The 23,269-nt window shown below is 46.1% G+C and overlaps 1 protein-coding gene across 1 annotated transcript in view; it reads right to left on the bottom strand.

Annotated features, from left to right (window-relative positions):
* Nucleotides 1-23,269, bottom strand: part of e2f4 (E2F transcription factor 4) — a 45,444-nt gene that overhangs the window by 8,572 nt on the left and 13,603 nt on the right. Inside the window, exons 2-9 of the mRNA XM_043707324.1 lie at nucleotides 19,490-19,599; nucleotides 12,928-13,089; nucleotides 12,047-12,090; nucleotides 11,633-11,697; nucleotides 11,216-11,489; nucleotides 9,838-10,041; nucleotides 4,159-4,206; nucleotides 289-333 (exon numbers count right to left, since the gene is read on the bottom strand). Coding sequence (XP_043563259.1) covers nucleotides 289-333; nucleotides 4,159-4,206; nucleotides 9,838-10,041; nucleotides 11,216-11,489; nucleotides 11,633-11,697; nucleotides 12,047-12,090; nucleotides 12,928-13,089; nucleotides 19,490-19,599 — 952 coding nt within the window. The remainder of the gene's footprint in view (nucleotides 1-288; nucleotides 334-4,158; nucleotides 4,207-9,837; nucleotides 10,042-11,215; nucleotides 11,490-11,632; nucleotides 11,698-12,046; nucleotides 12,091-12,927; nucleotides 13,090-19,489; nucleotides 19,600-23,269) is intronic.

Genomic DNA, 23,269 nt, shown 5'->3' with positions numbered 1-23,269 from the left:
CACAGTTAAACAACGGAGCACACAACAGGAGGCACTCAACGTGAGGCCTGGCTGGCAATGATGCAGGAAGGAGGAATCACGTAGACAGGTCTGCCCAGCTGCCTCTCAGTGGTCACAGGGAAACCCCCCACCCCCTCCAAAGCCAAATGAACTGTACGTCCCTGAAAGGGCTCCCATTCCTCTGAAATGGTCCAATCCAGCCATCTCTTAGAGCTCAGACACCAGAGAAGAATCTCTCCACCCTACCCTTCCCCCACTTCTTGGGGTTCCCATGTTTGAAATGCTCACCTTCTGAAGACATCAGCTCATCTATGAGGTCGGAATCCATACATTCTGCAAAACAGAAACAAGGAATCTGCCACGGTGTTGCAAGGTGACCAAGTAATGTGATACATTTGTGCCAGCGAGCACCGAAGCAGCTCTATCTGGTCTCCAGACCACCTCCCCACTCCCAGCCAAGCCCTCAATCTGCTACAGTGGGAATCATAAATGCCCAATCATTTCCAAATATAATCAACAAAGCTATAGCCACACTCCCCAGGCACTTATGTTCCTCCCCTCGGCTACTTTATAATGAAGCTTCCAATTATAAAGGGCACTATTCTTTCTTGGAGTCCATTCTGGTCATTAGTCATTTACCATGACATTTTAAACAAAATCATCTCACACAATATGGATGTTGCTAGCTGGATCAGCATCAATTGCTCACTCCTAAGCATCCTTAACAAGGTGATGAGCTGCCTTCTTGAACTGCTGCAGATCTTGAGGGTGCAGGGGTGCCCAGTATTGTAGAGGAGATCCAGGGTGTTGACCCAACAACAGTGAAGGAATGACTATCTAGAGCCAAGTCAGGACAGTGTGTGGTATGAAGGGCAACTTGCAGATTGTGATGCTCCCACACAAATGCAGCCCCTTGTCCGAATGACCCTTGGTGAGTTGCTGCAAAGCATCTTGGGAATGATACGGACAGCTGTCACTATACATCACCATACCCTGGAGTGCCAGCCCTGCCTCATTGGATAGCACTCTCACTGCGGAACAAGGTGTTGCAAGTTCTACTCCAGAAACACATGCACACGTTCAAGATGTACACTGCTTTGCAGTAGCAACAGAACATTGCACTCGCAGATGGGACATTAAAACGTGGGTCGCTGCCTGTCCTGATGTGGAGACAGAAGATTCGCAGGAGGAGCAGGGAACCTTCCACGACTCTCTAGCCAAGTATCCATCCCGCAACTCACTAAAACAGAACACCTGATCATTGACATTATCACACGGCTGTTTCTGGGAGTTTGCTTTGCACAAATTGGGTTTCACATTTCCTCTGTTATAACAGTGATCACACACCAAAAGTTGTTCAGTAGCTGTAAAGCAAAGTTACCGTTCCTTGCTGTAACACTGCACACCTCAGAAGGTTGAAGGAACCAGGAAAACCTGAGGGAGCTCTGGGGGAAACCGAAGACAGCCAGTGCTGAAAGCAGGCCTCCCTCGCGGTAGGGAGTGGGTCCAACTGGAAATGGAGTTCCAGAGACTGAACAACAGCACGTTGATGCAGACAAGACAGAAAAACAGACAAACACACACATGAGCAAACTCAGCCCCAGTTTAGCAGTGGGGACTTTCCAGGTTAGACTTGACGAAGCCAGTGCATGCAAAGACAAGTCAGATGGAGGAAGAAAAACTACTAGGCGAAACAGAACTGTTGGAGATGAGTCTTCGTCGAAAACAACAGGTGGACAAACAGTAAGAGATCGTCTGGCTGGGGGTGGGACTAGCTTGCCTGGTGAGTTTTCACCCCAGCTCACAGCAGCTCCGACATGCTTGATGAAGGACCCTCTCTCCTTACTCCTTGCGGGTGGCAAGGGCAGAGACTGAATCTGATTGTAATGACCCCAGGTCACAAATGATCCAAACCTGGTCTGTCTTCAGTTAAGAGGCGGTGGGAGTGGCTGGTTTGAGACTGGAGGGTCACAGTGATGTGGAGGCTTGACTTTGCTTTTTCCCCAGTCTATATCTGAGAATACATCACTACACTCAACCACAACATGGGATCCACTTAACTGACTACACCTGTAAGCTAAGGATGTGCCACAAAGTTCCCTAATTGTGTGGTGAACCTTAAAAAACCCCACACTGTCCAATTTTAAACCAGATAATGTCCTATAGTGTCTCACCCCCACTGCCTCGGAAATGGATTATTTTACTTCAGGTCATTTGGTGAATAGCCAATGGAAGGAGATACAGATACAACTGACGAGGTCATTGGTCCAATCCATTGAAAGTAGTGGAGTAAGATTAAAAGTCTTGACAATAAACAAACATTTGGGTTTTTAAAATTAGTGAGCATGGCTTCTTGGAAGGCTTCCCGAAACAGCAATTTGGCATTTTATGTCCCACAGTCATTAAGTCACCAGGGTAGTGAAAGACTTTGCATTTATATAGCACCTCAGGACCTCCCACCACACAAAAGCTGATGAAAGGACTTTGGGAACATAGTGGGGGCTGCTTTGATTTTGGAAACGTGAGAACCACTGCATGCACAGCAAGATCTCTCAAGCAAAGTAACCTGGCAACCACAAACAAAAGGATGCTGAAGGATCAAACAACAAAATCCACACAGAACCAGATGTGTTCTGGTATTGATTCCTGTATCTCAACACTGGGGAGTCCCAGCACACCAAGTTTTAACATGGCTTGGTACATCTAGGGTGAACTGGTCCCAGCAGAGACAATACTTCCACTCTCCATGTTTAGGGGATACTTCAACTGGAGTAAGGTAACGTGTTGACTGGGCCCAATATTGATTTGGTCTCACCCTATCACATCGTGGCCGGTCACATTATTGCAAAAAAAGTGTTCCAAAATAATGCACCAGCTTATAAAGCAGTAATTACTGCTCCAAACATTTGAGGAGATCAGCTCCAATACTGAAAATACCTCAAAAAAGGAGCAGCTTTCACATCACAAATTTTTCCCATCCTCCATCTTGGATTACCTGGGGCTGTTTTCTCTGGCTCATCGGAGGCGGAGGGCTGACCTTATAGAGGTTTATAAAATCATGAGGGGCACAGGGAGGGTGAGCAGCCAAGGTCTTTTCCCACAGTAGGGGAGTCCAAAACTAGAGGTTTAGAGTGAGAGGGGAAAGATTTAAAAGGGACCTAATGGGCCTACTTTTTCACACAGACAGTGGTGCGTGTATGGAATGTGCTGCCAGAGGAAATGGTGGAAGCTGATACAATTACACCATTTAAAAATGTTGTATGGATGGGGACAGGAATAGGAAGGGTTTAGAGGGATGGGGGCCACTGGGAGTAGATTAATTTAGGATTTCTGGTCAGTATGGATGAGTTGCACCAAAGGGTCTGTTTACACGTTGTACAACTTTTTGACTCTCTCTCTTCCTTGTCACTGAACACAATTCTTCCAGCCACATTCAGATGCCTCACGTTAAAATGGCAACACTGAATGGGGTAGAATTCAGTGCAGAACCAGGCACAGGTTGCGTGTCAAGAGGTGGAGAGTGCCAGGTCAGGTCTGAACAGGGTGAACTCAGATCAGTGGCTTGGGTATATTGTGACACAGCAGGGAGCCCTGGCTGAAGTTAGGTCAGACTGCTCAGGAGAAGGGAGATGGTGGGGCTGATATTCAGAACTGATGATCACAAAAGGCCTCCACCACGTCTCCTCACTGATCAGAGCCACGAGTATGGGTAGGTTGGTCAAGCTGTATTTGTGCAACTCAGCAGCAGAGGGCGACAACTCACTGAAATTAGGAGCTCAGACTAGGAGAAGACATGGAGGTGAAACACAAGGGACCTTACACATGGGCAACACAGAGCAGAACAAACACAGAGTGACGGTGCTCAGTCAGAACATCGATCGACTATGGTGAGGACAGAGCCATCAATCAGTCTCAGCCCCGGGAGCAAATGTAGCAAACTACTGCACCAACAATTATATCAGAGTGAACAGAAAACAAGCCAGCCCGTTGTACTCAGGAGCAGTGTTTCGGCCCGGGATAATTCCCTTCAGAAGAGCACAAGAGTGACCAGTGACCACAGCTCATGGGCTCAGAATCACGTAAGATGAACATGGAACAGGTTGGAGGCACAGGTCACCGTCCCCCAGTCAGAGTGAAAGCTCATCCAGTCACGCCTACCTTTAATGGGGTCAAACATCTCTGTCAACTCTTTCGGAAATTCCAAGTCTGTGAACAAAAAAGCAGAACAGTGTGTTAGGGCACCTGGACCCAATGAGGCTGTGGGGAGGGGGGGGGGGGGAGGCACAAGTCAGGACAGGCAAAAGTGAGGACTTCAGATGCGGCAGATTAGAGTCAGGATTAGAGCGGTGCCGGAAATGCCCAGCAGGTTAGGCAGCATCCGAGGAGCAGGAAAACCGGAGTTTCGGGCCGGAGTCCTTCCCGATGAAGGGATGCTGCCTGACCTGCTGGGCATTTCCAGCACCACTCTAATCTTGACACAAATAAAGACAGGTTGGGCCAGGAGAGCAGAGGTGGCCAGATGAGGGAAGGGGGTGAGAGTAGGGAGGGAATTCCCCAAGTGGAAGGGGGAAAAGGATAGAAAGCATTCATCACCCAAAAAAAACAGTGGATTTTAACATTTTGAAGTTTCTTCCACAGCCAGCCACCACTTCTGCCTCCTGGTAGGGACACTATTCAGAACAGGATTCAGTGCATGAGCCTAAAGTCATTGTTTCTCCAATGCCCTGCAAGATGAGGAGTGGGCAGGAACATCTGGATTTGGAGCAAGTCAGAACAGGTCAGCAGAAACTTGACATGGTTCTGGTCGAGGCAACTCAGAAATTCAGCAATCCAGTAAATGCCTCTAACCTGCACATAAAAGAGATCAAGACTGCATACAAGATTCAACGTGTGTGTTTGAAAGGATTACAGCAAGACTTCCTGACTCATGTATTCAAATCCTCTTGCCATTAAGGCCAGCATCTCATTTGCCTTCCAAATGGATTGCTGCATTTGTACATGGGCTTCCAGTGACTTATGGACAAGGATGCCCAGATCCCTGTGCACATCCCTAATTCCCAAACTCTCAGCACGATGGTGCATTAAGACCCAAACTAACAGAGGAGAGGCAGCAGAAAGGACACTGACTGTTGAACTAGGCGTGGTGACTGGTGGGGCAAACAAGGAGGGGACAGTGATACCAGTGAACTGCAGGAGGCACGTCAGGGCCCTAGAAGGAAAGCAAAACCAATACCTCAGCTAAAAACCAAAAGCCCCATTTTGTCCAAACAGTTTGATCAATGTCCTGCAGTACAATCCTGGTATGGTTAGACAAGCCTGCCTTCATTACACATCACCAAATCCAGAACTGCCTGTCCCCTCATGGGCTCTGCCCCAGTCTGCTCCAAACAAAAGCCATCTTGCAGACATTGCACAAATTTTTTTTCTTGAATCCGTTACCAAACTAATTTCCCCAGTCCACCTGCATACTGAGGCCCCCCCCCACCCCAGGATTAATGTCATGGCCTTTTACTTATATGCCTTTTCTATCTCCTGATTTACTTTCTGCCCCACATCCTGACTAGGAGGCCTGTGCCCAACCTCTGTCAGGGACTTCGTCCCTTTGCTGTTCCTCAAATTGAGCCAAGAGGATTCGAGGCCTTCTGACTCTACATCACTGCTTGCTGACAATTTAATTTCATTTACTAACAAGGTAACGCCACCCCCTCTGCCCATCTGCCTGTTCTTTCAGCAGGCCATAATCCTTGGATACTTAGTTCCTAGCCCTGATCCCCTTGCAGCGGCGTCTGTGATACACACATCATATCCACCAACTTCAATCCATGCTACAAGCTCATTTACCTTGTTTCATATATTGTGTGCATTTAAGCACAACACCCAGAGTCCGTGTATTGAGAAGGGGAGCCCAGTCATTGTTCGCCCCTGCCTGAAGTTAGTTAGATTCCTGACCTTTTCCATACTCTCTGTCCTATTGCTTGTTCTGGAAACTTTAATAACCTGTGCTGAGCCCTACCCCATTTTCACTTTTTCCATAACTTTCCATGCAACTAAAACTGCCTCCCAGCACCCCTCAACAATTTAGTTCAAAGCCTTACCCACAGCCCTCGTTGTGAGATTGGCCAGGACTCTGGTGCTGGCCTGATTCAGGTAGAGCATATTCCATCAGAACAGCTCCCTCCTTCCCCAGTACTGGTGCCATGAATCCAAACTTGTTTCTCCCTATCTTTAAGCCATGTGTTTACCTCTTTAATCATGTTGACCCCACGCCAATTTGCTTGCAGCTGATGTACTAATCCAGAACGTACCACCTTTTTGGTTCTGCTTTTTAGATTTAGCCCTAAGCAAAACCTCTTGCCTCTTTTCGTCCATTTTGCTGGCATCTACATGGACCACAACAACTGAATCTTTCCCCTCCCATTCCCCAAATTCCTCTATAACCAAGATGAGATATCCTGAACCTGGGTACCAGGCAGGGAAACAGCCTTCAGGACTCTCGATCTTGGCCACAGAGAACAGGGTCTATTCCCCTGACTGTACTATACAATTACATTTCCATTTCCGACCGCTCTTGAATGGTTCACTGTACAAATGTGCAACGGTCAGTTTGCACATCCTCTACCGTCAACCCCCCCACACAGGGAGTAAGGATTTCAAACCCCGTAAGACGAGCTCAAGGGCAGAGGCTCCTTCAGCACTATCTCTGGGATCCCCCGACCTGCCTCTCTCATAGTCACACCCTCCTGTGCCTAACCACTGACTCAACTTGAGGTAGTTAATCTAAGGGGACTGACTGCCTCCTGAAACACAGCGTCCAGATAACTCTCCCCCTTCCTGATGTGTGGCAATGTTCGAAGCTCATCAATTCTGAGATGGTGTTCCTCAAGCAACCAATTCCTGCTACAAGTGTGGGCGATATGAACCACAATAGGGTCCACCAGCTCCTATAGCATGCAGTTCCAACACCTCGCCCAGCCCAACACCTCTACTTTAATTACTTGGTTCTTAATTTGATTTTTAAAAATGTCCTACTGGCCTTTCAGTTTGTAGCCTGTAAACCTTTCCCCTGATTATCTCGGAGGGATGTCAAGACAGACTGGACTACGATCTTTTGCCTAATGACACCCTGCAACACCAAGCCATACACTGTGTCCCGAACTGCAGACACATTGTGTGTTCATCCTTTTACACGTGATAAAGAGTCAGTTTGAACAGTGCTAGAGTTTGCTGAGGGGAATGAATGTTCTCTTGTGTACCAGTGGGCTAAGATAACATGTACTAGCCTGGGTTTGAGAGTTAGCATACTGCGAAGGTCACAGTCATGGAACTATCCCCTTGTCACCTGTGTTGCAAGGGGTTCTCTGGCTAGCTAGAAACCAGCTAGCTAGCCAGACAGAAGGAAACAGGCCAACAGAAAATACTCTCCTCTCACCCTTGTGCTAGAATTCAGTAACCTCAAAAGGAATCAGAACAACTGAATCTCAACCAAACTACAAAACTGAGCAGCTTGAAATTGACTGTTAAAAAACCAATGTCAATATTACTGGTACCTCCAATGGCTGCAATGCTCAACAATCCACTCTTCATGAACAATTCACACATCCATATATCTTTTTCGAAACTTTTTCATTTGTTCGGACTCACCTCTTACTTCTAATCTTTACTCCTGTTGCCCTACTAATTCTTTCCTTTCAGTAACTAATAAGCTCTCTTTATTAATTTAAGAAAGTCTGGTTAAAACATCACTTCATCTGCATCTGGGAGAAATGGACCCTCATTGGAAGGCCTTCATTCTTCAACTAACCTTGTTGCGACCAGCCGAGAGAGGGAGGGAAGAAAGAGAGAAGGGGACAAGAATGAGGAAGAGTCTCCCGCATCCATCAGCTTAACAATTTGTGGTATCCTGCCTGGAATCATAACGAATTGGGAAATGCACCAAGGGCCTGACTGTAACAATGCAGCAATACTCAGGATTATAAACTAATCACAGCCAACCCCAAATCATTATTCTCAATCAGAGCTAGATATAAAGGGAGGAAATCCCAGGGGCTGAGAAACCATAAGCCATGAACATGCTACATTAATCACATCACATCTCAAAGCACTCAGAAATACAGCATCTTAGGGATACAAACTGAATAAGTCATTATATTTGAATGAATCAATAAATTCGGGTTTCCACTTTCTCTCCAAAGGGTCTGTATCATAACCACTCACTCATTGAAATACTCCCACAGATTTGTTTGGAACATGCTCCACTTCAAGAGCAGGCTATATTCTACTCTGGGGCCTACTACTCAGGACAACGTGACAGCTCTTACCATGGTCTACATATTCAATCCCCTTAGAATCTAAAATAAGTAGACATTTCATTTCTTTTTCAGTAAGAAGACAATCCATTCACAGTCATTCACTTTATTTCAGCACATTGTTGACTTTTACATACATCCCAGTTTCTGCTTTGCTTCAGTCATTATCACCGACAATGGTGAAGATAGCCTTAAGTTACTATAATTACAAAGTCCCATATCTCTTTCACAAGATTATCTTCCCTTTGCCCAGATTTCATTTGTCCCCACGTTAAACAATTTCACCTGCCACATATCTGCCCATTCAACAATATCATCCTACATTTGTACGTAATACCTTTAACACGGACAAAGGTCCCAATGGCTTTCTGCAAAAGCATCATCAGGAAAAAGACTTTTATACCAACCTGCGAAAGGGGTTATGTCAAATAATGAGGGGTATGGACAAACAGGCAATGTTTGATGAAGGGCTCATGCGTGAAATGTCGATTCTCCTGCTCCTTGGACCTCCTGACCTGCTGTGCTTTTCCAGCACCACACTCTCGAGGTGACTTTTGAGGGTGTATCTTTGAGGACAGCAGGGCAGAGGAGTGACAAGGTTCCAAAGGTATTTCAGAGATTAGGGCCCAAAGCAGCCAAAGGCCAGAGACATCAATAGCAAAGCAATTAAAACCAGCCATGTCCAAGAGAGGTGGGCTGCACATATCCTGGAAGGTTGGGGAGCTGCTAAGACATCACAGAGATAATGGGACCAAACCATGGGGAAGGATGAAAATCATAGGATCCCTACAATATGGAAACAGGCCATTTGGCCCAACAAGTCCACACCAACCCTCCAAAGAGTAACCCACCCAGACCCATTCCCTTATTACTCTACATTTACCCCTGACTCATGCACCTAACTCACACATCCCTGAATAATACGGGGCAATTTAGCATGGCCAATTCACCTGACCTGCACATCTTTGGATTGTGGGAGGAAACCGGAGCACCCGGAGAAAACCACGCAGACACAGGGAGAATGTGCAAACTCCACACAGACAGTCGCCCGAGGCTGGAATAAGGAAGAGAATTTCAAAATTGAGAAGGATGAAGAACAGAAGTTTAACTTTTGTTACAGCCAGATAGGATGTCACGTGACTTTAGCGAGAGCTGCCTCTTTATAATGGTGGGGCAAAAATCTCTGAGCCTTAGATTCAAACACGGCATTCTGAGAATGGATTTTGAAGATGACGACATGTTGAACAAATTTGGAGAGGAGAGGGAGGTTGGGGATGAAAAGGAATGGGCTTTGTTTTCAGCTGATGATGGCAGATTTGAGGGGTGGGGGGGGGGAAGGAGATGGGAGATGAGAAAACGGAACTGTTAGCAACATCAGCTAACAAAAGCTCCGTGTAGCTCACATTTTTTCAATTTTGCAATGTGCCACTTCATTAGCCTTGTAATGTTTGCAAATTAGCTTCCACCTCCAAGCTGTAGGTCCGAAGACCTCAAAGCACATGCCGCCCAGAAAGCGGGAAACGTAACTCACCCACAGAAGGTTCAGTTTTGATCGGTACAAAGGAGGTAGTGGGGTTGGATAAAGACGTGCTGCTGTCCAGCGAGGCTGAGGATTCCAGCGGCTGTGTTTCCATGGTTACGGACTGACTGGTGGGTGTTGGCAGCAAGTTGAGAGGCTCCAGGCTTAAGACATTGCTGGTGTTGCTGGGGGACTCTTGCGCTGATGCACTTGGCACTGAATAAGAGGGAAGGGCAGAGATGAACAGCATTAGAAGTCAAGGCAAAATAAATCTCTCCCAGTCCAAAGGGAGAGTTGGCAGCTCATGTCCAACGTTCAATGCCTTGCGATAAAGCCTCCTGTAAAAGTGACATACCAAAAGAGCCAACACCAGCCAATCAGAGGTCAAAGGGCACCTCTGCTCACATTCAACACATACCGAAAACTCCACTTGCTGATTGTTTCACATTTCAATTAATTTCTCAAAACTTTCCCCAGTCACAATAGCAGTTAAGAGGCTGAGTGCAGCACATCACCATGGTGATATGGACAAGACAGTATACAAGTGACAACTCTTTTCCCGACAGAGCAGTGAAAACTGGGTCGCTGAATACATCGGAGGGCATAATTGGACCAATTTCTAATTGACAATGGTTATTTATTTCTTTGGGGTGGTGAGCGGAGTGGTGGGGGGAGGATAGAACAGAGAAACAAAAGTGGAGTTAAGCTTGTGATCATATTAGCCATAATACAAATTCAAGGGAAATGAAACATCAGAGGAGTTAAACGTTTAACATTACTGGTAAGGAAGGCAAAGCAATAGAAACAGTAGGTCAGGTCAATGGCTGCAAATTCTGCAGGAACTCATTTCCTCTCTCCCGAGTGCCAGCCCACTAATTACAAGGCATCACTCTGGAGTGTGATGGAATAGTCTCCGCTTGCTTGGATGAGTACAGTTTCAAGAACACTCGATGACATCAACATCATCTGGGACAGGCAACGTCACTTCATTGAATTGACCAGGTTCTCCGACGAAAGGTCGTCAACTGGAAGCATTCTGTTTCAGATGCTGCCTGACCTCCGCAATTCACTGACACTTATTTTTCACGCCCAGGGTTCCAGCATCTGCAATACTTTGCTCACATTCACTCGTGAGATGTGAGGTTTGCTCTAATTCACTAAAAAAAATTTAAATACTCGACTGCTCCAACATCGATCTGTGTTCCTGAGCAGCGATAGTCAATGATGTGCACTTAGCAAGCTCAGTGAGCCATGTCCTAAATGGGAACCCATGTTGGCGACATACACAAACTGACTAAAGCTGACCAGTTCCATTCCCCTGCCTCATCTACTGTTTGACCCCCTGACCGTGATGCTGAAAGCTCACCGTAGCGCGGTGGGCAGTGCTCACCTGTGGGTGTTGTTGCTGTGGGCTGAGGCTGGGTTACCTCTGGGACAGTGGACGGAGAGGCAGACCGGGCTGGTAACGTCGGCTCAGCCTCCTGGTTACTGGCCAGAGCTGGCCTCTGTGGGGTGGTGGGCGTACACTGGATCATGTCTTCAGGTGGGGGCACGGGTACCACCACTGGGGAGGACGATGAAGTGTCCTTGTTCACCAACAAAACGTTGATGGGACCGGTCGTGCTCTTCAGGTGGATCTGGTATTTCTTTTGTCCATTCAAACCCTAGAACACAAATAACATGCAAGCAAGCTGCTCGACAAAGGTTGGGGTGGGAGAAACATTACGGGGGGAAGGGAAGGAGGGGGATGAGGGGAGGAACAGGAGGAGAGAAGAGGAGGTGTGAGAATATCAGATTAAATACTCACGCCTTCTGGTATGGGGACCTCTAGTTGGGTGCCCGAGGGTGCCTGGATGGCTAACAACGTATCACCTGATCAAAGAGACAGAAGACATTATGAGAGGGAGAGTGTGCTACAGAAAGCTGTGAAAGCCACTCAGTGAATCACCAATGTCCTCAAAGGCACTGGCGACGGTCCCAAGGCGACAAGGCCTTGTGACACCAAGTAGGATAAATGCACAGTTCAGCACTAGCCCCTCTAACATCCAGCACAGAAACTCCCAACTGCCATTCTGCTTCGGGTAACCAAGAGTTCGGTGCATTCCCTGCATTCATTCACCCCCAAATCTTGCATAGGTCTTGCGTCCAATCACCTTCCCTGCAGGATCATCTCCCACCCCACCAAACAGATCCCAGGAACTCCATATGGACAATTTCTTACCTTTAAAACATCGGCACATATCCTCATGTGTCACATATGCTAGTGTAAAGAACAGTTAAGGAGAGGCAACGCCAAGAGCTCGCTCACTCCCGGCTGGTGAAACTGTACTCCGCCTCTACGCAGACACCAGGAGAAAGGCAACCGACTGTCAAACCTCCCACTGTGTTCAGGATCGACATGCAGGTGGCGTGTGTGTGTGTGTGTGTGTGTACATGTACGTACTGCAGGCACATGGATGGCAGCATGCTAGAGACAGCGCTGAAGACCACAGGGTATCAGACAGAGGAGGTCCAGACAGTCCAATATCTCACCCACAACCGATGCAACACTAGGCTCCTATACCTGATTATACATAAACAATAGGTGTATGGGCAAGGTATCCGAGGCATGTCATTTGTGTTCTCGGGCTTGAATGACAGAAGAAATATCCGATCCAACCGAGGAGCATGACCGGTCCCATCAACGTTCTTCGCCCCAGTGGTACCAGTGTCCCCACCTGAACCAGTGGGAAATAACGGAAATGGGTGGGAAAGATTAAACCACAGTCGGTGTTGCCTATTCACATGGGGAGGAGGGTTGTGCAGTAACTGAGTGCGGGCAGCAGGGGTGGAGGAGGGTGTCCAAGTGTTTCTTCTGTGGGAAAGCCAGTCTCTCAAAGAGCAGTTCGCGAAGTGGGCAAACTTGTGTTGGTATTAGCGAGCACAGCTCAGTGCGTTTGGGGGAAGTCTGAGTACACAGCTGAAGTGGATAGCGCCAGTGTAGTGTTTTCAGTACTTGATCACTGAGTGAATGCTACACCAATCGAAGGATGCTGGGGGAGGGGGGTCACAGATTTTAAAAAAGGAGCAGTTGGAGAGACCAAGGTCTGTGCCAAAGGATATCTGCTGTTCTCGATGTCGTCCGTCACGTTCTGAATGCTCTGTTGGACCCAGACTCGCTGCTGGTCGAGCTCCTGCTCTCGTCTGTCCAAGTCCTCGATCTCTGCCTTTAGGTCTATCAGCTTATCTGCAATCTCTCGGGTGTTGCATCCAGGACCCACTCCTCTGTGACCGAGTACAAAGATAAAAAACGGTGTAAATCCCTGCTCGGACAAACATATTCAGGAAATAGAATCAGGCCAATAGAGGGAGTCTCTCAGCTTAGTTCAATGGAAGAGTCGAGTGCTGGAAGATAGCTGTGGCCATTCACCCTCCCCGCATGAGTCACCATCTCCACACCTGACCATGCCATTGGAATAGTTGGATAGAATCCAGTTTGGTGGTGATGTGTGCTGTCAGGAAACAGCCAGCTAGTACTTCTTGGGCTCACACATAGTCAAACTGTCGGCATGTTCATAACTGACAGACAAATCCAGCCAGCCCTACACCAGCTGAGAACAGGCAAAGATGGAGTGAAACTCCCGGATAGCCCCCCCAGATACTTCTCGATCCACCCCAGAATAAATGACCCACACCCACCAAACATCAATCCTATCCCTCCCCCTCTCCCCGAAAAGGATTAGTCAAACACACTTCCTCAGGAAGGAAGCAGACATGGCAATTTGCCTTAACACCCTCTGAAATAGAAACCAAATGGACAAAATATTCTGAGTAAACAAAATACCATCATTTCTAGAATGCCCATCTGGTGTTAAGACAGCACAGGAAGGTGAGACAGTACTGGAAGAAAGAAAAATGAAAGTTACCCCTAATTAAAATAGTATTAATGTCACAGTGACCTTGTTCCAATTTCCATCCTCACCAAGCCTCCCTCTGTGGGGCTCGAGGTTTTACTTTTTTACTGGGATGGGGGAGGAGAAAGAGAGAGAACGGACACTGAGAAACAACTCAGCAAGAGTGTCTACAAACAAGGCAGGATTGTTGGAGAGAGTGCACTGTAGATGTTTCAGACTGATAATTAAATTAAACCAAGAGGAGAGATTACAAAGTAGAGTTATATTCCTGCAATTTAAAGGGCGGACTGCTGAAAGTTTTCAAGATATTTAGGACAGCAGATAGTGTAGGCAGTTGAAAACTATGCCCACTGGCTGAGGAGCCTGTGACTAAGGGGTAGAATCAAAAAAACCTTTCAGAAGTAAAATTAGGAAACAATTCCACCACCGAGCGTGTGTGTGAAAGATGACGTTTGGAATTCTCTTCTGCAAATCGTAATGATACTTGATTAATTGTTCACTTCAAAGTCAAAGATTACAGACTGTCCTTAACCCAAGATATGGAAGGGAATGGAGTAAGGATGGGTAGATGGTTCTAGGTCATGGATTCAGAGGTCAGGTATGCTGCCACCAAATGGGAGAGAATGCTCTCCAGGGGTTGAATAGTCACCCCCTATCAATATAGTCATAGAGTCATGGAGATGTGCAGCATGGAAACAGACCCTTTGGTCCAACCCATCCATGCTAACCAGATATCCCAACCCAATCTAGTCCCGCCTGCCAGCACCTGGCCCATATCCCTCCAAAGCCTTCCTATTCATATACCCATCCAAATGCCTCTTAAATGTTGCAAGTGTACCAGCCTCCACCACATCCTCTGGCAACTCATTCCATATCCGTACCACCCTCTGTGTGAAAAAATTGCCCCTTAGGTTTCTTTTATATCTTTCCCCTCTCACCCTAAACCCAAGCCCTCTAGTTCTGGACTCCCCACCCCAGGGAAAGGACTTTGTCTATTTATCCTATCCATCTTTACAAAAACTTAACAGCTTGACCATAGTGTGGCACAGAGAGATTCAACAGTGGCTCTCAAGAGGGAACTGGTAACTAGGTGCAGAGAAGATAAAACTTGTAAGGTACAGGAAAAGGGCAGAAGAGTGGCACTAATAACAGTGCTTTTGTACAGTCAGCAGGGACACGATGGCTTGGATGGTCTCCTTCTGTGCTGTAAACATGCTTAATTCTTCAATAGGAGTATTCTCCAAATTGGGATGTGGTTTTGTGAGGAATGGGCAATAACCAAGACAACAACAGAAAATGGAGAGGGAAATGTGTGCACTTCTGTCTGGTCATTGCATCACGCTCTCTTTCACGGACTGCAAAAAGGTGAAAGGATTGAATATTCCCTACTCAAATACTCTAGCCCTAGGAAAGGGAGATGTTCTGAACCGAGTGGTATTCAGTGATGGACACTGGCCCAGACCGAGTGCACAGCTGAAGGAGCCAGCCAGTTGTGGTTAGAAGCAACCTTCACTCCTTCACAACTGGAGCCAGTCACACTACATGTCGAAGGTCAGAGCCAGTGCGTGGAAAAAGACAGGTCTCCATACCAAACAGAGGTAGACATGAGACAGCAAAGATACTGAGGTTCAAAGGAAGGTTATGGAGCCAATAGCTGACCTGTAAAACAGCATTTCACAACAGAGCCCCAAAAATTTCACACTGCGCTTTTAAATTACCCAGAAGATCAGATGTTGGCCGGAATCGCTATTCTGACAGCCACAGATTCCACCCCGGTGAGGGAACTGGTCAATTACTGATGCATATGCAAGAGACAAGGATAATGAACATTAAACAGAGGTAATGTCCTTTAGGGAAGGAAACTGTTGTCCTTATGCGGCGTGTCCTACAGACTCTAGATCCACAGGCACATGGTAGACTCTTAGTTGCCCCCAATGGAGGTGGTCGTGGTGAATCTGGCATCACTGTACTGGGAACACGTACTTACAGCTACCAAACTCAAGGCAAGTCAGAGAGATAGAGCGATAGAGTTGTGGCCACAGTTAACACGGAAATCTCAACTCAACCTGCAACCTTTCTGCTACTTATTGCCCTAATAACAGCTCAGATGTGAACAACCAGAGGGTAACTCTACCCCAGCTTCACCTGGCATGGACAGCAACATAATGGAATTAGTGAACTCCACAATCCATTGAAACCAAATCCTTTCGAACTGAAACATCCCCTAACCTACCACCATCTACAAGGAACAAGGCTGGAATTTACTCGAATGGGTGCAGCTCTGACAACACAAGTTCAACACCATCCTGGACAAAGAGTCTGCTTGATTGGAACCCATTCATCACGTTCAACATTCACCACCAACACTCAGTAGAAGCTGTGGGCATGATCTACAGGATGCATGGTGGTGACAAACAAAGGCTCTTTCAAAAACATCTTTCAAACCTGCAGATTCTGTCACCTAAAAGAGAAGGGCAGCAGATGCATGACAATACCACCACCTGCAAGTTCCCCTCCATATCACTCAACATCCTATTTGGAAATATATTACCGTTCATACATCACCATTGGGTCAAAATCCTGAAAGTCCTACCAATCAGCACAGAGGGAAGCCCTACATGCCTTGGATCAGCTTGCACCAATTTACACAGTCAGCCTACAGCTGCTGTTAATATTCAGGATATCCCTACCGAACCTGTTTAACTGGTTCGGAGAAAACTCTTGAATCTTGAAGCTCAACATTTGTGTCAGAGATTTTCCTTTGCGAAAGGGAAACTGTGTTTATCCAATTTGTTAAAGCTTTTTAAAAGTGATAATAAGCAACATGGGTACAGGACATCAGGCTAAATGCCACATCAAAGGTTACCATACAGAAGAACTCATGGTAAAGGAGCTAACAGATTTACATGGACAGACAATTTTAGATTAGATTAGATTAGATTAGATTACTTACAGTGTGGAAACAGGCCCTTCGGCCCAACAAGTCCACACCGTCCCGCCGAAGCGCAACCCACCCATACCCCTACATTTACCCCTTACCTAACACTACGGGCAATTTAGCATGGCCAATTCACCTAACCTGCACATCTTTGTGTTGTGGGAGGAAACCGGAGCACCCGGAGGAAACCCACGCAGACACTGGGAGAACGTGCAAACTCCACACAGTCAGTCGCCTGAGGCGGGAATTGAACCCGGGTCTCTGGCGCTGTGAGGCAGCAGTGCTAACCACTGTGCCGCCCAGCTAAGAGAAAGAAAGATAAGGGATAAGGGGGTCATTTTGGGGTTGGCAAGCTGTAATTAATAAACGGCCACAGTAATCAGTACTTTGTCCTCAACTATTTACCATTTATATCAATGGCATGGACAAAGCGCCCAAACATGTTTGCTCTCTTTGCTGATGACACAGGTAGGCGAGAGAGTAGCTTGTGAAAAGGACACAAGGAGTCTGCAAAGGAGACAGGTTTACTGAGCAGACAGAAATTCAGCAGATGGAATATAACGTGTAAAAGTGTGAGCTTAACTACGTTGACAGAAGCTTCGAAAAGCAATGAAAAGTGACGACAGAGCTCGGAGGTCCACAAGAATTGGGGTGCCCTGTAAGTCACAACAGGTTAATCTGCAGACACAAATGTGTTGGAGAAGCTCAAAGGTTCTGAAGAGGAGTTAAACAGGATAGGAAACATTAACTCAATTTATCCATCCACAGATGCTGTCAAATCCCATGCAAGGACTGCACAAAACACTATATAGGACAAACAGGAAGACAGCTAACGATCCGCATCCACGAACATCAACTAGCCACGAAACGACACGACCAGCTATCCCTAGTAGCCACACATGCAGACGACAAGCAACATGAATTTGACTGGGACAACACTACCATTATAGGGCAAGCAAAACAAAGAACAGCCAGGGAATTCCTAGAAGTATGGCACTCATCCACAAACTCCATCAACAAACACATCGACCTGGACCCAATATACCGGCCACTACAGCGGACAGCTGAAACTGACAACCGGAAGCGGCAGGGACAGGCCACTATAAATGCCAGAGGAAACACCACAGAAGCGCTTCACAGGAGGCTCCCAAGCACCGAGGATGTCACCTAGACAGGGGACGAAACGTTTGCAACAAAAACTTCCAGCTCGGCGAACAGAACCACAGCAACGAGCACCCGAGCTACAAATCTTCTCACAAACTTTGAAGATGCTGTCAGAACACGGCGAATGCTGGGGAAACCCAGCAGGTCTGGCGACATCTGTGGTGACAGCAGAATTAGCGCTTGAGTCCAGTATGACTTCTTCACAACCTGCTGAGCTTCTCCAGCATGTTCAGTGCTTATTTCAGATTTACAGTATCAGTAGTATTTTATTTGAGAATGCAGATACAAATGATTGGGAAGACGTTTGGAATGTTGGCTTTTATTGCAAGAGGAAGCAACCACATCTGGTGTACACTTTTGGTCTCCTCATTTAAGAAAATTATCTCAGAAGCAGTTCAGAGAACATTGACATGAGTGATTCCAGGGATGAGGGAAAACGAGGAAAGGTTGAGTAGATTGAGTCCGTGTCCATTGGAATTTAGAAGAATGGGAAATTGGATGTTTGCCCTGGAGAAAGATTAGAACTAGAAACAGAGTTTAAAAATGAGGCATTTTCCATTTAAGAGAAATGTTTCCTTTCAAGAGGGCCATATGCCTGTGTCATTTTCTTCCTCAGGACAATGAGGCAGGATATTTCAAAAGCTAAGTTTGAGAAAGAGACAATAATAGAAGTTCCCGGAGAAGCTCAGCAGGTCTGCCAGCACCTGTGGAGAGAAATCAGAATTAACCTTCTTCAGAAATCCTGACTGACAAGGGAGTCAAAAGGTTATTGGGTGGACAGGAAAGTGAAATTAAGGCCATAATCAGATCAGCCACGATCGTACTGAACAATGGAACAGACTTTAGGAGCTTCTCATTCATATTTAGAAATGTTTCACCATTTTGGTTCTACTAACTCGATCCTAGTGATCCAGCATGGGCAGCCATTTTGACAGCTCCTATCAAAGGGTAAGTGCAGGATGTAAATGTGAGATTTGGGTGTCAGCGGGCCCTCTTCACTTTATTAAACAAACTGACGATTAGGAAAGAAATGCTGGCCCTTTAATACACCTGCAGTTTTTAAAAAAATCACTCCTGTCTGACTGGAGAACAATGGAGTAGCCTGAGATGCCAGAGAGTGGTCATGTCTGCCTCTTTCTCAGCCTCTCTGGGCCTAATAGGGGTCCCAGGGGCACCGTAATGAGCCATGATCAACACCAAAACTAGTCAACACTGGCAGAGATGAAGGAAGAGCTAAGCAACGGAAAATCACCAAGCCCTCTTTTCCCTGGTCATATGGTTCAGATGAAGTTGAAAATCGTGGCGAGGAGGCAGTCATCCTACTAACTGAAGAGGAAAACGTAAAACCATGAAACTCTGAGAAATGAGCAGAGGATTTACCCTTCGTCACATGACTGCTGTTACCCACTCAACAAATCTCAGAGTTTCAGACAGAACAACATTTCACAAAAGACTGTCTGAGAGCTCTGAGGTTTGATATCCCAAAACTAGTGGGAGAACCCTAGTTGAGCCTGCAGAGGAAATCAATACTTTAGACTAGCACAATGGCAAGACAAGAGGGAAGAGGAAGAGACAGTATGGTGCAAGAAGATTAGGGATGAAGATATCGACACAGAAAGTGGTATTATTAAATGTTTGCTCTGTTCCTGAGTTTTTCAGACACACTCACTTCCACTGAATGCTGTTTTTCGATTTCTTCTCGATGAGCCCGATGCCCTCCAAGACGTTGGTGATGTCATATATCCGCCGCTTCTGTCGCACTGCCAGGGTATCTGCTGCCTGAACAGAAAACACAACTTACATTGATTACACAGCACAGTAAAGTGCCATTCAGCCTAATTCATTGAGGCTAGTGTTTAAATTCCACACACTCCGTACCCTTATCTAACTCAATTAACATATCCTTCTCCATCTCCCTCCATATATGTCTAACGTCCCCTTGTATATTTCTGTGCTATTTGCTTCAACTACACCCGTGGTAGCGATTACCTACATTCTTTATGTAAAGAGGTTTCTTCTGAATTCATTACTGGAACGTTTTTTGTCTTTATTCTTTGCTGGAATATGGGTGTTACTGACAAAGCCAGCATTTTCTGCATATACCCAATTGCTCTTGAATGGAGTGGCTTGCTAGGTCATTTTACAAGGCAGTTAACAGCCAATCATGTCGCGTGGGTCTGGAATCAGCGGATTTCCTTCCCTAAAAGCCATTAGTACCTGGCAGATCTCCATGACAATTGCCGCATAGTGGCCATTCGGACAAGGAAGTCTGGGCTCAGGACCCACCTTGGTCCTTGAAGGAGATAAAGGAAGCAGGAAAGAATGTAAATAATGAATTAGGACGGCTAAAAAGGAGGGTCCTTCAAAAGTAGAATTAAGAAGAACTCCAAAGCATATATTACGAGCAAGACAATAGCTAGGGAAATGTTAAGTCTACTCAAGGATAAAGAAAGGAGTGGCGCCAGAGGAAGTAGGTGAGATTCTTAATCAATACTTCACACTGGTAATTTACTAAGGAAGGGGACATGGATGATGGTAGCATTACAAAGGGGTATGTTGATATTCAGGAAATATCATTACCAAGATGGTGGTGGTGTCATGTGTCTTGAAAAACAATAAGGTAGCACGACAGCTCAGTGGTTAGCACTGCTGCTTCACAGCACCAGGGAGCTGTTTTTGATTCCAGCCTTGGGCGACTGGCTGTGTGGAGTTTGCACATTCTCCATACGTCTGCGTGGGTTTTCTCCAACTGTTCAAAGTTGTGCAGGTTAGGTGGACTGGCCACGCAAAATTATCCCATAGGGTCCAGGGATGTGGAGGCTAAACGGGGGGGTTAGCCATGGGATAGGGTAGTGTTTCAGGGATAGGGTAGGGGAGGGTTGGTCTGGGTGGGATGCTCTTCGGAGCATCAGTGTGGACTTTATGAGCCAAATGGCTTGTTTCCACACTGTAGAGATTCTATGAAACGCCATCACGGCCCACTGGGATCTATTTCAGGATACAGAGGAAGGAGCTTGCTGGGACTTTGACAGAGATCTGTGCATCCTCTTTAGCCACAGGCGAGGACCCACAAGACTGGAGAATAGATAACGTTGTTCCTGTGTTTAAGGGCAACAGGGATAGTCCAGGAAATTAAAGGTCAGTGAGCCTTATATCAGTGGGAGAGAAACTATTGCAGAAATTTCTGAGGGACAAGACTTCTCACATTTGAAAAAGAATGGGCTTGTTAGGGATAGTTAGCATGGCTTTGTGTGGGGGGGGGGGGGGGGCGGGGGGAGGTTTTGTCTCACTGATTGGATTGAGCTTTTTGAGGAAGTGATGCAATTGATTGATATAGGCAGGAAAGCAGATGTGGTCTACATGGACTTTACTGAAGCATTTCCCAAGGTCCCTCATGGTAGGTAGGCTGATGCAGAAGATTAAGTCACGTGGGATCTATGATGAGTTGGTAAGTTGGATACAAATTGGCTTAGTCATAGAGGGTAGTTGGGGAGGAGTGTTTTTCTGACTGGAGGTCTGTGACCACTGGAGTTCCATAAGGATCAGTGCTGGAATCCCTGTTGTTTAATATTTAAATAAATGATTTGGATGAAAATGCAGTTGGTCTTCTTAAGTTTACATTGACATGAAAAAGGGTGGACTTGTTGATTGTGAGAAAGATTGTCAAAGGATACAGCAGGACATAGTGGGAAAGTTGAGCAGAGAAATGGCAGATGGAGTTTAATCCTGACAAATGCGAGTTAATGGATTTTGGGAGGTCAAATGCAGGAAGGATCTTGGGCTGGAAATCCATAGTCCCTGAAAGCAGCAATATTAGTGTTAAAGAAAGCATACAGCACACTTGCCTTCATCAGTCGGGGCACTGAGTATAAACGTTGGCAAGTCATTTTGCAGCTGTATAAAACTTTATTGGACCACATTTGGAGTACTGTATACAGGTCTGATTGCCACACTATAGGAAGGATACGGAAGTTTTGGTGAGAGTGAAAAAGAGGTTTACCAGGATGGTGCCTGTATTGGTTGTAAGGAGAGGTTGGACAAACTTGGCTGGTTTTTGTTAGAGCATCAGAGGATGAGGAACAACCTGATAGGGATCTATAGAATTATAAGAGGCATGGATAGGGCAGATAGACAGAGTCTTTTTCCCAGGCTGGGAATGTCAAATAATTGGGAACATAGGTTTAAGGTCAGATGGAAAAGCTTAAAGATGATGTTTTTGTTAAAACACTCAGGGTGGTAGATACCTGGTACACTGCCAGAGGAGGTAGTAGAAGCAGATACGATAGCAACATTTAAGAGGCATTTACACAGGCACATGAACAGGCAGGGAATAGAGGTTTACAGACCATGTGCAGGTAGATGGGATAGTTTAGAATGGTATCATGGCCCGTTACAGACATAATGGGCCGAAAGGCCTGTTCCTGCACTATGTTCTATGTAACGCTCTATGTAATACCTAGCAGGAACTTAAAACGTCTCTGAACTGGTTGATTAGAAAATAGCTTACACGGTAGCCATCACTGAAACTAGCTTTAGAGTTCCAGGTAATTTAACTGAACTTAAAGTTGAGCAGCTGTCACGGTGAGATCTGAGCCCAGTTTCCTATAATACCCCCCTGGATTACCAACATAGTCATATTACCACCACTATTTCCTCATGGTTATTAATTATTTGTGACTATCTTAAAATTATCGTCATTAGTTCTGATCTTCTCCAAAAAGTAGAAATGCCTCCCGACACCCCCCCCCCCCCCCCCCCCAACAAACCCCCCGCCCCCCAACAAATCCTTCATAATCATGAAGAATTCTATTATCATTTCAGCCCTCAGACTTCTTCCGAGGACAAACAATCCTAGCCTGATCAATCTTTCCTGCTCAGTACGATCCCTTAGCTCTGGTATTAATCTAGTAAAGCTTTCTTTTCATTATTTCTCCAGCCCCCTTATACCTCAAAATGTAAGTCCAAGGAAGCACTGATCGAACCAAAGTTTCATACAGGTTTAAAGTGACTTTTCTGCTTTCAATTCGACCCCAATAAATGCTTCGTGAAATTGCCTAACTAAGTTGTATTGTTTTGCGTGATGTGTGCAGATATACTCCCCAGCTTGCCTTCCTTTCTCCATTACATTTTTCAAGAAATGTGGCTTCCCATTGTTTCAACCAAGGACATAATCTCTGACTAGTTACTCTTGAATTCATTTGTCAATGACATAGCTCTCCCAGCAAGTTGTTGACCATCAGATCACAGTCATAGAGATGTACAGCATGGAAACAGACCCTTCGGTCCAACCCATCCATGCCGACCGATATCCCAACCCAATGTAGTCCCACCTGCCAGCACCCGGCCATATCCCTCCAAACCCTTCCTATTCATATACCCATCCAGATGTCTCCTAAATGTTGCAATTGTACCAGCCTCCACCACTTCCTCTGGCAGCTCATTCCATACA

This window comes from Chiloscyllium plagiosum, chromosome 17 (assembly GCF_004010195.1).
Source record: "Chiloscyllium plagiosum isolate BGI_BamShark_2017 chromosome 17, ASM401019v2, whole genome shotgun sequence".
Taxonomy (NCBI): domain Eukaryota; kingdom Metazoa; phylum Chordata; class Chondrichthyes; order Orectolobiformes; family Hemiscylliidae; genus Chiloscyllium; species Chiloscyllium plagiosum.
Note: the sequence above shows the minus strand (reverse complement) of the source record. Positions and strands in the feature narration are given on the sequence as shown.